At 38.3% G+C, this 13,947-nt stretch overlaps 2 protein-coding genes across 3 annotated transcripts in view; one reads left to right on the top strand and one right to left on the bottom strand.

Annotated features, from left to right (window-relative positions):
* Window positions 1–6,528, bottom strand: part of LOC103396021 (calcium-binding mitochondrial carrier protein SCaMC-1-like) — a 7,506-nt gene extending 978 nt beyond the window's left edge. The window contains exons 1-10 of the mRNA XM_017042083.2: window positions 5,433–6,528; window positions 4,578–4,704; window positions 4,325–4,412; window positions 3,408–3,519; window positions 1,886–2,044; window positions 1,664–1,816; window positions 1,473–1,580; window positions 993–1,160; window positions 752–902; window positions 4–113 (exon numbers count right to left, since the gene is read on the bottom strand). Coding sequence (XP_016897572.1) covers window positions 4–113; window positions 752–902; window positions 993–1,160; window positions 1,473–1,580; window positions 1,664–1,816; window positions 1,886–2,044; window positions 3,408–3,519; window positions 4,325–4,412; window positions 4,578–4,704; window positions 5,433–5,612 — 1,356 coding nt within the window. The 5' untranslated portion in view covers window positions 5,613–6,528. The remainder of the gene's footprint in view (window positions 1–3; window positions 114–751; window positions 903–992; window positions 1,161–1,472; window positions 1,581–1,663; window positions 1,817–1,885; window positions 2,045–3,407; window positions 3,520–4,324; window positions 4,413–4,577; window positions 4,705–5,432) is intronic.
* Window positions 3,641–12,681, top strand: LOC103395983 (protein FAM102B-like). Of its 2 annotated transcripts, none has more exons than XM_008333863.3 (12): window positions 3,641–4,001; window positions 6,553–6,881; window positions 8,506–8,626; window positions 8,822–8,851; window positions 9,209–9,325; window positions 9,646–9,692; window positions 10,728–10,831; window positions 10,973–11,068; window positions 11,192–11,390; window positions 11,697–11,833; window positions 12,124–12,187; window positions 12,412–12,681. In XM_008333863.3, exons 2-12 carry the CDS (start codon window positions 6,736–6,738, stop codon window positions 12,452–12,454), a joined length of 1,104 nt encoding a protein of 367 aa, XP_008332085.1. In that variant the 5' UTR covers window positions 3,641–4,001; window positions 6,553–6,735; the 3' UTR covers window positions 12,455–12,681. The 2 variants fall into 2 exon arrangements, with proteins under 2 accessions (XP_008332085.1, XP_016897683.1); XM_017042194.2 differs by lacking the exon at window positions 3,641–4,001 and adding an exon at window positions 5,466–5,540.
* The last annotated feature ends 1,266 nt before the right edge of the window (window positions 12,682–13,947 follow it).

Genomic DNA, 13,947 nt, shown 5'->3' with positions numbered 1-13,947 from the left:
GACCTTCATGAAGTTTGGCAGAATCCCTCGGTAAAGTCCTAGAAAACCATCTTTGGCAACAATTGTTTTCATCAAATATGTCATAGACGGCTGCTCTGAGGAGTTCAGGGATGCTGTGAAGAAACATGAGGTGACAAGAGATAAGGTTTAAACAAGAGTTTGGCAATTAAATATTGTATTTTTGTGTATTTTTTGTGTATTGCAATTTTTAGCTAAAGTGAGCAATATATCTTTATTTTTTGGCTCAAGACTAGCTTTTTCCTAAATATTTGCAATATTTTCCTATGTTCCTGGTTACCTCTCATCTTTGAAGTCTTTCAGTCTCACCTTTAGGTATTTGTTGGTTCACCTTGAGATAACAATTCTAGGGTTGTTGTATGTTGTAAAACCAGTTTTTAGCCAGCCTTAAACAGGTCTTACTGTATTAGGACTGAAGATTAAGTATTTTTGGTTTTATTTATTGATATAATTAATATAAATAAAAAAGAGACTGCAGCTATTTTGAAAACAAACTTTTATTTTGAATAATTATTCAACATTTATTACTGTATCTACTTAGCTTACTTTTAGCTTTCCCTGAGGTAACTTTAGAATCATCTTTGGCTTTAGCATTTAAGGCTAACTTTGAGGTACTTATGGCATAACTTACTATCTTTTAGTTAATATAAGTATTTTACTACTATATATGACGTGTTATACTGATGAGTACAATCTTTTTGAAGGTTCCTAATAAACACTTTCCCCTGTTTACCTTGCGCCTGCATCCTTGTACGCACAAGTGCGAGTGGATAACTAGCCAGCTGGCCACAGGTACTAGAGATGGTCCCGCAGCCCAGCAACACCAGAACTCCAGGGTTGGCTGAGTCTTTGGGGTGGTAGGACAGCCACGTGTTCTTTAGACTCTGAAGAGAAGAGTTCAGAGGGGGAACATTGGTGCGTCACTACAGAACTGTTTTCCTGACTGTTGGAAATGCATCCCAAAGCCTGCATACCTCATAGACGGCAAGGTCTATCCCGGCATAGGGAATGATGCCCAGTAAGTTTGGAACGTAACCCTTGTAGAAAGCTTTGACCCCCTCCTTCTTCAGGATCTTCTTGGCACAGTCAAAGACTCCTGAGAACTGGCCCGTCTTTCTCAGCGTCAGTCTAGTCTTCAGAACCTTGACAGCACGTTAATGATCAGACTGAGCCACACTCTACAATGTAGTAGTACTACAACTGGTACTTGAATACCAGTTGTAATGAATTCTCACCACCCCACCCGTGAACCCACCTGCCCCCACCTCAGCTATGAACAGCTGTGTTCAACAACTATGTGAAGCATGGTGTACCACTAGAGGGAGAACCAGTATAACTGGTGGTTCGGTGCACATTCACAGAGGTAAAAACAACAACAGCTTCTGTTGTTTTCTTCTACTTATCGGATGTTGGCAGATTATACAGTGGTCACACTGTTGCAGCCCCAGTCTTACCTCCATGGGGTAGATGGCTGTTTGTGCTGTGGCTCCTGCCAGAGAACCAGCCATAAACCTCTTATGTGTCTCAATCTTTTTGCCTTCTGACGATAGTAATTTCTTATACTGCAGGATAAACCCAGAAATATTGATTAGAAGCATGGAGAAATCAACAAGTTATTATCAGTTTGACACGGTCCGTCTCTCACTTGTTCATATGCCATAAATTTGATCGCTGTCTCGGGAGCGATCTTTAAAACGTTGATTCCGTTTCCCCTCCACAGTGAACTCAAACCTCCCTCTCTGATCATTTGCCTGAAGCCTGCGATCAGGCCGATCCTGTTGGTGTTGGTGGAGTGCACCTGCAGGGACAGGATTAGTCAAAAAACACATTTGCATGTAAATTACTTTGAACAAGACTGTCTTTTCACCTGCATGAAGACTTTCATCCTGTCCAGCGGAGCGGTCCCAGTACGTGAGACGGCTCCTGCCACAGCTCCAGCTAAGAGCTGCTTCCACCAACCACCGGAGCTTTTCTCCTCTTCGGTGAACTCATCAGGGATGGTGAGGCTGTCACCAATGTCCAGCACCTGTAGATTGAAACAAACAACAACCACTCACTGCACTGGTAGACAGGAAACAGACTGGTGAAGCTGTAAACACACCAGTGTGTCAAAACCTTTACACAGGAAACATGGCACTTCTGCTTTTCAGATGTATCTCAACACTAAGATAATGGTAATGTCTGAAGGTTTTTTTTTACAAAGGGACTAAACTTTACATAAAGCACTGACTATCAGAGCAGGAATATGCAAAAACACGGTGTCCGATACCAATACTCCAACTTGGAGTATTAGCTGATAATATCGTGTTTGGGGCTGTATTTGGCAGTATTTGGATCAGACGGACTGCTAAAATTCTGACCAATATCAGACCAATACCGATCCTGAGTATCAGATTGAGCCATGTCTAGTTTTTACTGATCAACCAAATTCTACTAGCTACAAATGAACTAATATAAAAATCGAAAATCAGTTACTATAATCATGTTTGCGACTCCTAGTGGTAAATGACGGTCTTTCTTTCAAATTCTTGCTTGTTTTTTCTCATGTGTGTTTGTGTTTTTCTCTTGTGGTCTGGTTTCCTTAATAGGGAGGTCAACAGTTAGCTAAGAAAAGTTAAAGTAAACATTGACAAACCTATGGAGTTTCTGTGTAAAGATTAGGTTTTAAAGGGAGCGTGTATCAATCCAGACATGAGCCTCTGCATCAGATACACCTCCAACATTCAACACAAACATTTAATTTATTTTTCTGTTCAATGTTAAATGAATAACCAAACTACATATTAGTTGTGTTCAAGTGGAATCATTTCTAAAACCTATGGTTTAGAAGAGTCGTAGTGTGTTCAATGTTTTTCCAAAAGCATACATGTGTCAATAACAAACACAGTCGGTCTAGAATATTGTGACGTAGCGTAGGAAAGTAGGCTGTTGGTCAAGCATGGAACTGAAGGTAAAACATGTAAAGACATGAACAACCTACACCACAGATACACAGAAGAACATGATTCCAAACACGTGTTGTCAACAGCGGAGGCTAAATATTTTGCAGGACACAGAACACAGACGTCACTGTTTCTGCAGGGTTGGCTGAGCTGAGGAAAACAAGTGTCTGCCTGTGACCTCATTATCTTTGTATCATTTAAAACTAGTGATAAAATACGGAGACGGTCCATAAAGTCCAACATAACCAGACCAAGCCTCATGTGATTGGCTGCAACTCAGTTCTGTCTGTTTTTATCTCGAGCCTCAGAGGCCTCTTGGGATTTGAGTTGAGAAATGTTTGTGTGTTTTTACCAATGGATATTTCTGTAAATACACTGTTGTTGTGGGGACACTTGAATTTTGCAGATTGAAGACTGTATGTGTGTGTGCAACTGTTTTATCCATACCGAGGAGTGTTTCCAGTAGCGTATAATCTCTTCGAGGTCATGACCTGGGTAAAACAGGAAGTGTTCCCTCCATTCATTCCAGTCCACCATCATGGAGCCATCGATGTCCATACTGCAGAAACACAGAGAAACAAAAATGATGACATCATGCAACACACCACTCTAGTGACTACATTTAGGATTTATTCACATTACATACAGGGACTACATTCAAGACTTAAAGAAACCATTGTGACATTTTTATATAGTTTTATACTGTTTTGTAAAGTAGGTAAAACACTGAGAAAATTGTCATCAACTATGGATCCTTGCATGTAAAATCAAAGGACAAAAGTCAGGTGGCCGGCTAGTAGTGTTGCAGGTCTCCTCCTCCATGTTGCACAACTACCATCTTCTTCACTCTCCTGTATTAAAAACACACTCCAAATCTATATTTGAATACATGAAGTATGCATGATTGTTGATACAGGGCTTCATTCCAGAAGAAAAAGAAAAAATGTCTTCCAGTTGCACCTCCAATAAATATCCTGCAGCATGTGGGGCTTGAAAAGTACTTCCACAAACAAATTAGCAGAAAAGCAAAAAGACAGCACGGTGAGTGACTGCATTGAATAATGTTCACTAAAAAAACTTGGGTCCAATCCCAGAACCTTTCTCTTGTGAAAGACTCAGTGTGAAATAGTTTCTTTGGAATAATGTTCTCAGAAATATCTAATGTTTTTTTTTTTTTTTTTTTTTGCGGTGTCAAACTTCAAGCCCATCTACCAACATAATGCTTACACTTAACCAGCAAACATGAGAATAGAATTAAGGGCCTTATCCTGAAACAAACTAATTTAGCAACCGTAGCTTTCAAAAGAAGTACAAAGAAAGAAGAAGTTCATGGGGCTGAAACTACTTCTTAAAGACATCCATACCTGTGAAGGATCTTCTGAGCGTCCTCTCTGCTGATATCCATTCCCAGCTCTGCCAGGCTCTGCTGGATCTCTGTGGCATCGATGCGTCCTGACGGAACACAGAAACAAGAAAATTTCTTTTGAAATATGGACCACTATCAACACTGGATGAGCAGTGACATAAACAGTCCCTTGGTGTTCATAATCAGGTGTGAAACACTCTTTACACTGCAATTTATAATGAAGTAGAAAACTCAATCCAAAAGTTGCCAACCGTCATTGTTTCTGTCCAAACTTTTGAAAGTCAGTCGGAGCTGCTTCTCATGATCTTTTAGATATCGTGTGAACTCGCCGAAATCCAGACATCCATCTTTGTTTTGGTCACCAGATGACACGATTTTCTGAAAACAAACATCCGAGTGGTTTATAAGAAAATAACCTGAAACATTCAGGCCTGCAAAGAGTCGAACACAGTAATTCTCAAATACGTCACATTTTTGGACACACTCTAAACTACAAATATAAATAATATTTTATTGTATTATATATATTATATTGACTGTATACCTGTAACTACGACATAGTTACAGGTATGGCATATTAATACATGTTTCTGAAATTGATTATTACTTATTATTATTATCAAGTTAAGAAACTCAGCAGCATGGACTTTATTTTAAGGCAATTAAACACTGCGGGCCACACAGTATGACTTGGCGGGCCACATTTGGCCCACGGGCCTCGAGATTGACACGTGATCTAGTGCATGACAACCAAGAAGTTTCACAAGAGAAATGTTTTTATTATGACATGTGAGGGGGTCTGAATTTATACATCATTTCTAATGCCCAAACTCCATTAATCTGTTCCTGTTTTAAATGTGTCTTTAATGACATGAAGTTCAAAGTTATGAAGAATAACTCAAAAAACAAGTGTGTATTTCACATCACTAATTTATCAAGCCATGCTGCCAATAACACTGACATCATTTATAGTCCGCCGGCTGCGGTGGGAGTACATTACTGCACTAGGGGCCGTTAGAAGACACTCACTGTTGGACTTATGTCGCAGAACAGCACAGACCCTGACCCACTGACCCAACATGGCCCACGATGATGGAGGGTGTTACCTGAGCAGCACCCTGTCGGAATATGCCCATCGCCTTGAGTCCCTCCCTCAGCTCAGCCACATCCACCTTCCCATCCTTGTTGGTGTCGAGCTTCTCGAACAGGTCCTGGTAGGACTTCTCACTGTTGGCATCCCAGCACCGCGCACTGGACACCACAGCCTTCCGCACCGCCTGATACATGGTGTTGGGGCAGAAAGTGGAAGTGAAGCAGCCTCTGCCCGAGCGTGTCTGCAGTCAGTGTCGGTGTTTAATCCATAATCTAATTCGTGCGTATGCTACTAAATCCTGGCGTAGAGTCGATGCTGGAGATTAAACACTCTTGTGATCTCTGGTAGGCTGTATTCCGCAGGCAGTCCCGTGTGTGCAGAGGTGTTGGCTGTAGTGTTTCTGCAGTAGTTGTGGGTGGAGTCAAGAAGGTGACGCAGCTCCTCGATGTTTTTTAGCGGAAGAGCAAAAATGATGGGGAAATGCAGTAGAAAATCGGCGCAAGAAATACTGTAACGCCTGATGAATTAGCGTTTCAAAAATTCTGTTTGTGTCTGTAGCTATATTTCTTTGTTTTGTTAACAGCGGTGTAGGTACAAAGGAAACGCGATCCTTTCGTCTGTAAGAAAGACGTGTCATTTAAATCTACACACAGTATCACATTTCTCCCCACAAGACCTAGCGATAACAGCGATGCCCACGAGAGGGCGGTGTTGTGCCTGGATCTGTAGTTAATTATGGGTCACAAGACATTAAGGACTGACCATAGAAAAAGCGACGGTTCTCAAACTTGTACCGATAAAGAAATTGGATTATTCATATGGCAATAACTTAGCTGTAGTGGAAAACAGGGGCCGACACGGGGATACAATATATCATGACTATAAAACAGACAAATAAAAACTCCAGAAGGTTTTGTGCTGACATTGTTAGAGATTTGATTATTTACAGCAATGCAATATAAATATTGTCCGGTCTTAAGAGAAGGGGTCGCTTAAAACTTTGTTAAGTACTGTAACTTATTGTTGGCTTGGATTAAAACCTGCATAAAGATCAAAAAACAAATACTGTCCATTTACAACAAGCAACAATGTTTTCACCCCATTGTTTTTGTCTTTTTGCCTATTTTTGACAGGCAGCTGCGGCGTCCAATCATCGTACAGAATCAATGTAGCGTCATAAACGTGCATTGCAGTGGGTGTAAAGGAGGAGATTTGAACTTTGAGTCTGCAGAAACAGAAGCAGCTGAGAGTTTTAGTGACACCAGGGTGAGGAACTTTGGTTGTCTGTCTGCCTGCCCGTCTCGGGACTGGACACCATGTCTTTTATCCTGATGAAGAAGAAGAGGTTTAAGTTTAAAGTGGACTTTGATCTGGAGGAGTTGTCGTCGGTTCCGTTCGTAAACGGAGTTTTGTTCTGCAAAGTTCGACTGTTGGACGGGGGCTTCGCGGAGGAGTCCACTCGGTGAGAATGTCTGCTATTTATAGCAGGACTCCACTGCCTACTCAAAACAAGTCACACTTAGATTGAAGTGAAAGGTTTTTGTTTTTGTTTGTTTTTTTCACTAGATAAATTACTGGCTTAACATTCAGGCCTATTTAAACTTATAAGTTATAAGTTACTCAGTGAGTGGGTCAAGACAATTAGTTTCCAAACTTGTTTAATCGTTAATTAAACCTATAATCTGCACATTTTAATTAAAAACAGGACACGATCTTATTAGAAACTAAAAGGTATTGGTTAATTTTTAATAAAGTTTGTTTCATGGTTGCTGTGTTTACTCTGTGGCATGATATTTTAATAATTGTAAGTGTATTATTTATTCTGTAACTTTGTCTAGACAACCATTCACAGTAGAACAAGGATAGATTTGCAATAAGGAGACCTTAAGGGACAAATAAATGTTTCACCAATATTCTATAATGACTGAACAAAGGCTTTGGAAGATGTGGGCTAATAATAAATAAATAATATAGTAGATTAAATTAAACATTACACATTACACGAAACTTATTGTACAAAACATTATTAAATAAACGTAATAGTATTGTTAAATATTTATAAAGAACACGTCATCTTATTTCTCCATTTCATATTTGAGTTGTGTTACACTCAGAAGGTCAGAGCCTTTGTATTGTATCCATGAATGTAACTGTGCACAGAGCACCTAAATGAGTCAGTCTGGAAATAAAAATGACACCGACCCAGTCATTACTTCACCATGGTAACAGTCCGCTGCCGCAAACTTCAGTGTAAACACAGTGTTTCCTCTTTAACCAACCACAGCTGCCTGCAGACTATTGTTGAATGAAGAAAGTATTGTGTTGGCATTCAGTACTTATTACTGCTTATGACTGTAAATGTAAAGCATATTAACAGTAGTGGCTTTTCTGACACTGCTGTGTTTGGTGTGCTGCTGTGTTAACTTTAAGCTGCTTAACCCTACTGTTGCCATGCCTATTTAATCTTTATTTTTACAGTTTTGCACATTCAAGCTAATATTTTTACAGTATGTTGGATTAAATGTTATTTTATTTACTTTGCCATTTTAAATTCTCTTTCTAGCCTAAGAATAAAGTTTTTGCTCTATTTCTACTACTACTACTTACCTTTGATACATTTTAGTGATATGAAATAAGATTAATCATTGATTACAGCTCAATGCTAACTCTGAGCTATATTTGCAGGTTTTATTATGTTTTGCTAACTACAGCGGTGTATCTGACCTAAAATGGTTGTGACAGAAATCTGTCTAGTATTAGATTAGGTGCATTAAATTATAGTAAAATAATTTAATGCAGTCAAATTATTAAAATGTATCTCTTTTGTTTCACAACATATTCCTTAGATACAAAGTTAATACATATTGTATTAAGTTTTAGCAGTTTATACTATAGCTGTTTTTACAAAATGTACACGGTGCATTCTTTTTTCTTTTTCCAGCTCGTGTATTTTCCTTTTTGATTCTTTATATTTTGAGACAACATTCCTCCATATATATTGATTAAAAAAACTAAAACATTCTGTCTTTTGAGTACCCTCTGCTCCTTCTGTTTCCAAGAGTAAGACTTCTTTGTCTCTGTCTCAGGGAACCAGTCCAGGCCAACTGTGTCTTCTGGAGGAAGAGATTCACGTTCATGTGTAAGATGAGTGCTAATGCTGGGACAGGTGTACTGGACCCCTGTGTGTGCCGGGTGTCTGTGCGCAAGGTAAAAGACCCTGTTCCTGTTTTATTGTGACGATAAGAAACAGAGCATATTCACCAGAGACATGTTGAGATTTTAATGTGTCAGCAACAATAATAATGAGTGGTGGTTTATCACTGTACAATAGCGCTGTAACTCTTTGATAGTCATCATGCTGAAAATTCCAACGTCACTTATTTCGCTTTCTGTCATTTTAAGGAATTAAAAGGAGGGAAAGCTTTTGCAAAGGTAGGTCTACTAAAATATACAAATATATGTATTAAAAGACATAGAAGCTTATGTATATATGATTGTATAAAACAGTCAATTCACAAAATGTTTAGATGTTCAGTGTGGTATCAGACCATAATTCATTTTGTGGCTAGTCGAGTCTGTGAAGTTTAATTTATAGTTTCCGGCTTTAGTTACTGATTTATCAAAGTGTGAAACAAAAAGGACACAGTGTTAACCAGTAACCTTAGTGATAAGTGACATAATATGTTTTTATTAAAAGGAATCTTATTCTACAACCAGACTTGGCCAACCTGAGCTGCAGTGGCATGTTTAATGGATGAACAGTTTGTAATTTATCGGTCTTGTCCACAGCTGGGCTTTGCTGACTTAAACCTATCAGAGTTTGCCGGCTCTGGCAACATGACTCGGCGGTGTCTCCTGGAGGGTTATGACACCAAAAACACCAGACAGGACAACTCAATTCTCAAGGTATGCAGCTCTGAAGCAAGCCCTCAGCTCTGACGTTGGTTTGTCACTATGAACACACTTCTGTGTGGGATTTATGAGATCAATGGAAAACATGAACATCCTCATAGTTGATGTTGCAAGACATGCTCCAGCATGTTGGATGCCTGAACACATTTAAAGGTTGCACAAAGTTCCAGAGAGTCATGGCTCTACTTTAGTCATAAACTAGTCAAAGTCCTTTTTTGGGTAACGACAGTCAAACTTTTGTTCCCCCTCTTGTTTTTAGATGCTGTTTTATTTCAGTCTAAAACATGCAGTATTTTTTTAAATTTCTTTTACAGGTTGTCATTAGCACACAACTAATGTCTGGAGATCCCTGTTTTAAAACGTAAGTGTTTTTCTGTTTGCACATCTTTACAGATTAGGAATATGTTCTGTGTCATAATAATAAGCAAATAAAACAAGGCTTGTACTCTATGTTTAAGTTAGCTCACATGTTTTAAAAGTAGGGCTGATAAAAGTAACGCAATATACATGTTAATTAATTTGGTTGCTATGTTATTTGTAAGTTCCAACATTGAACAGAAATTTAAAAAATATATATAATGTTAATTTTTCTGGATTAATCATGATTAATCCTGCTTAATTATCAATTATTAACTATGATCAAAACCCAAGAAATCCTCAACCACCCTTTGATTAATCAGGTGAACAGTGATAAACTACATGCCTGTGTGTGCAACTGTCTGCCCTTTACCGCAGATGAAACAGTTATTCATATCACATCCTGTCTTTTCTTCCTGTTTCTCTATGAACTAAAGAGTTTAGACGTGGTATTTTATACCTTAGATTTTATTTCAAAATTCTGAAATGAAAAATGAATGCTTCTCCAAATGATTTGGAGACAGAGGAGTTAGTTACAGTAGCAAACATTAGCAGTTAGCTAACCAGCTCTTGGATTTTGGCCCCTACATGTTGAAAAAACAACTTATTTTATACATTTAATTATTTACCAGCTGTGTCTTTAAGAAGAGGGTCATGTATAACAGTGTCTGTTCAATTATTCACACAGCTTCTTCCTCAGAGATGCCTAAAGGCACAGAGAGCACAGGTGTTCGTCCCACTCTGTGTTACTCACTTTGACTTCCTTTACATGTACACAAAGTGAGTAACACAGAGCCTTTACAGCAGCATCAAGGATCTGACACCTTTCGCTTAAGTCTGCACTTACTTTTGTGTTGACTGGAGAAACTAGTTAACCCACAAGTGAGGTTTCCGGTGTCTGCTGCTGAGTGTGATAAAAAAGGATTTTACTTTTAGTTTCATTTATACCTACTTTACCTCTGCACTTATAACTTAGTATGTATCTACCAGAGGTGTGGTTGATTTATTAACTAAATTCCAAAGTGTTTTTTTCCCACAGGCCTCCATCTACAGCCATGACTTTAGGAATTCCACAAGCCGAATCAGGGTGTCTGCTAGAGGATAGAAAGGGAAGCAACATGCACATATTGCATCTAGTCACTGGTAAGTATAAGTGGTACTGACACTTAAATATTCTGATATTTTTCACAGTATATGCCCTTTTATTTTATTATGATTGTTCAATACAAAGCCAGAGATTTTGTACGGGGTTGTTTTTAATGAGCAGATGACTGTCTTTTGTAGAGACTCCAAAGAAATCCGTTTCAGTGCCAGAGGAACTGGTGGTTTATGGTCACTCTAGAACGTCCAGCTATGCAAGTCAGAAATCAAAGATCTCAGGTATTGCATTTGGAGCAGCAAATTCTTGATTCTTAGTTTGACATTTTTGTGTGAATATTGTTGTTATCATTATGAACGCAGTTCAATTCCATAGTGCTTAACCGTGTTTTATAATGACTGCAGGTTACAGCTCCAATCACTCCAGTTTAACTGACCTCAGCCATCGGAGGAGCGCCTCAGGAGGCTCTGTCTCCACAGGCATAGGCAGCATCCCTGAACCCAGTGATCAGCAGATAGACAAAGGAGAAAGGTCCACTCCACCTGTCTCCTCAAACTGTCCACATACAACTGGGAACCAAACATCCCCTGTCAGGCCTCCCAGGTAGTCCACACAGGTTTTAAATAAACAAGCTCAAATACAGGTCTGAAGATGTCGGGTTTTAGTGTTTAATAAGGAAACTTAATCAGGTGACTGACATGTTTTGTATGTCATACATAATGAATTGCTGAAATATAACTTTCTTGTTAGATACAGTATCTACATTAAGGCCCTATTGAGTACTTAGTAAAAATGTGTACCTAAAGAAGTGGCTATGACAACACACAATGAATGGATTTTTATTTTAGTGTTTTTTCCTTTAGAGGTTGATTTATACAACGTCACATTTTGCTTTTTTTTTATCTCCAGACATCATCTGAAACAGAACTCTATGGAAAATCAGCTGAAAAGAGTCGACGCCACCAGGGTGGATGCAGATGACATAATAGAGAAAATCCTGCAGAGCCAAGATTTCAGTCACAGCATTTTAGACTCCAGTGCTGAGGGTGTGTACAGTAACTTAATGGATTTATTAAGTCTGGCTTGCGAAGTTTGGATCAGAGATTACAATGCATTGAAAATGATGGCACACTATATGTCTTGGACATTATGAATGACATTGTTTATGAAAGTTAATCATGGATTTAAGAAAAAGTTAGAGAAGGGTTTTATATTAGCCCATCTACATTTTGAGGCCTAACTGCAGACAGCAGAGCTGGGACAGCTTATCAATCATGCTGTCAGATTCTGGCATAATCTACCTTTCAAGTCTTATTTGAGTGTTTTCTTGCTACAGAAGAGGGACTCAGTTTGTTTGTTGGTCCTGGTGGGAGTACAGCCTTGGGAAGCCAGAACACGAGGTGGGTGTGATTATATAACTTTGAATTGTTGGTGCCATTCTCCAGACATCTAACAATAAACAGGATAATGATTGAGATTAATTGCCAAATATTTGGATTAGCAACACATAATACCACTGTTATCAAGTACCACCTTGTGGTTAGTTTTGGCCATGACACAATTCTCCAAGCTAGATCAAATAACCGGCCCCCTTTTCCTAACACATTGTGGCATTCTCTTCCAGATCTACAGCTGCAGCCTTTGAGCAGGTGGTGATCAAGCGCTAGACTATGGCAAGCATTTGGCTGTTTGACAGAGTGCAGTATTACACTGATTGGAGGACACCAGGCTTAAGTAGTGGAGAAGGCACACCCTGGAGGCCTCACTGTATCTGGCTCACCACTCCTGTGTAGCAGCAGTGCCTTCTACTGTTCACTCTTCAGAACTAGAGCTTATTAATCTGCAACAAGTGTGATCAAAGTAATGCAGTGGACGTTAAAAACATTGACAAATACAGTGTACTGTATATTCATTTTATTTAATTTTTTCTTTCAGTTATACACATTATTTAGACTTTCCAGTTAAAAACTAACTCAAACCCTTAGCAAGAGAAATAAAAATGAATTCCAAAATAGGATTAACTGAGGAATAACTATACAATTACATATGTGCAATGTCATATCTTAGGATGCAGCTATGTCACAGGTTGGGCAATTGCATTAAACTGAAACCAATCACTAGTCAGTATAGATGTAAGAAAACTGCAGCTGTTTTACCAGGGTTTCGATTATAGACAAAGTCTGTAAAGATAAAATGAAAGCAGCACAAATTTTTGAGGACCATTTACTTTATAAATGTGATGTGTAATGTGAAATGTGAAATGTGTATAAATGTTGAGGACCATTTACTTTATAAATGTGATAAAGTTCTCCTCTGGTCCTCATACTGTATATATCGACAAAAGGCAAGGACTGCAACTTTACAGAGGTTAAAAGATGTATTTATTGTAACCGTTGAACTAGTCACCATGTGATATGCTAGGGGTTACACTGTGTCATGGCTCCCTACTGTCCTTTGGACTTGTTTGTCATTTAAAAAGATATAATGCTATTCATTTTTTTTTACTATGAATATCTTTTTATATTTTCATATTTTGCTAAACTTAATTTAAAATTTAATAAGTGCATTCAAACAAGTCTGTATGTACTTTTTTAAAAAAGATGTCACAATTTGGAACATAGTTTATGTTTTATATGAAGGGCAATCATAAAACGTCTGCCTTTAAATGTTTTGTGGCTCTCTTTGTGTCTTTAAACATAAACACTTCTGCGTCACTTGGCTTGTGACCCAAACATGATGTGTGACATTGTGACATTTTGAGCATGATGAGGCTAGATTGTCACATCAATACTGACAATAATGTTAGTCCTGTACTGTTAAACTGAATGACTTTGTTTTTACTGCGAGAAAAGAGTTTGTTGATCCAAATTAAGGCTTTCTTAAGGCTTTATTATTATTATTACTTATTCCTATTTATTTTATTACTATTCTCCTTTGCCCTGGGATTTACTATCCTACAATTCTAAAGCACCTGAGGAAAATGTGTGTTTTTTTTATACATCTACAGTTTGTTCTTTAAATCTGCCTCTAAATGTGTTTGTGTAAAATGTTTTATCAACAATCATAAATGTGAAAAGATGTACATGACATGCCTTACATTCGGTTATCAAAATGAGATTATATGTGATTATTTAAAACCATATGCTTTTTTCAATCTGAG

This window comes from Cynoglossus semilaevis, chromosome 20, assembly GCF_000523025.1.
Source record: "Cynoglossus semilaevis isolate Cse_v1.0 chromosome 20, Cse_v1.0, whole genome shotgun sequence".
NCBI classification, from domain to species: Eukaryota; Metazoa; Chordata; class Actinopteri; order Pleuronectiformes; family Cynoglossidae; genus Cynoglossus; species Cynoglossus semilaevis.
The sequence above is the reverse complement of the archived record's forward strand: the minus strand, read 5'-3'. Positions and strand labels throughout refer to the sequence as shown.

Coding starts and splice junctions, on each gene's coding strand:
- LOC103395983 (XM_008333863.3), top strand. CDS start 6,736: ATGTCTTTTATCCTGATGAAGAAGAAGAGGTTTAAGTTTAAAGTGGAC. Junction 6,882..8,505: donor TTCGCGGAGGAGTCCACTCG/GTGAGAATGTCT, acceptor TCTCTGTCTCAG/GGAACCAGTCCAGGCCAACT. Junction 11,391..11,696: donor TCCCCTGTCAGGCCTCCCAG/GTAGTCCACACA, acceptor TTTTATCTCCAG/ACATCATCTGAAACAGAACT.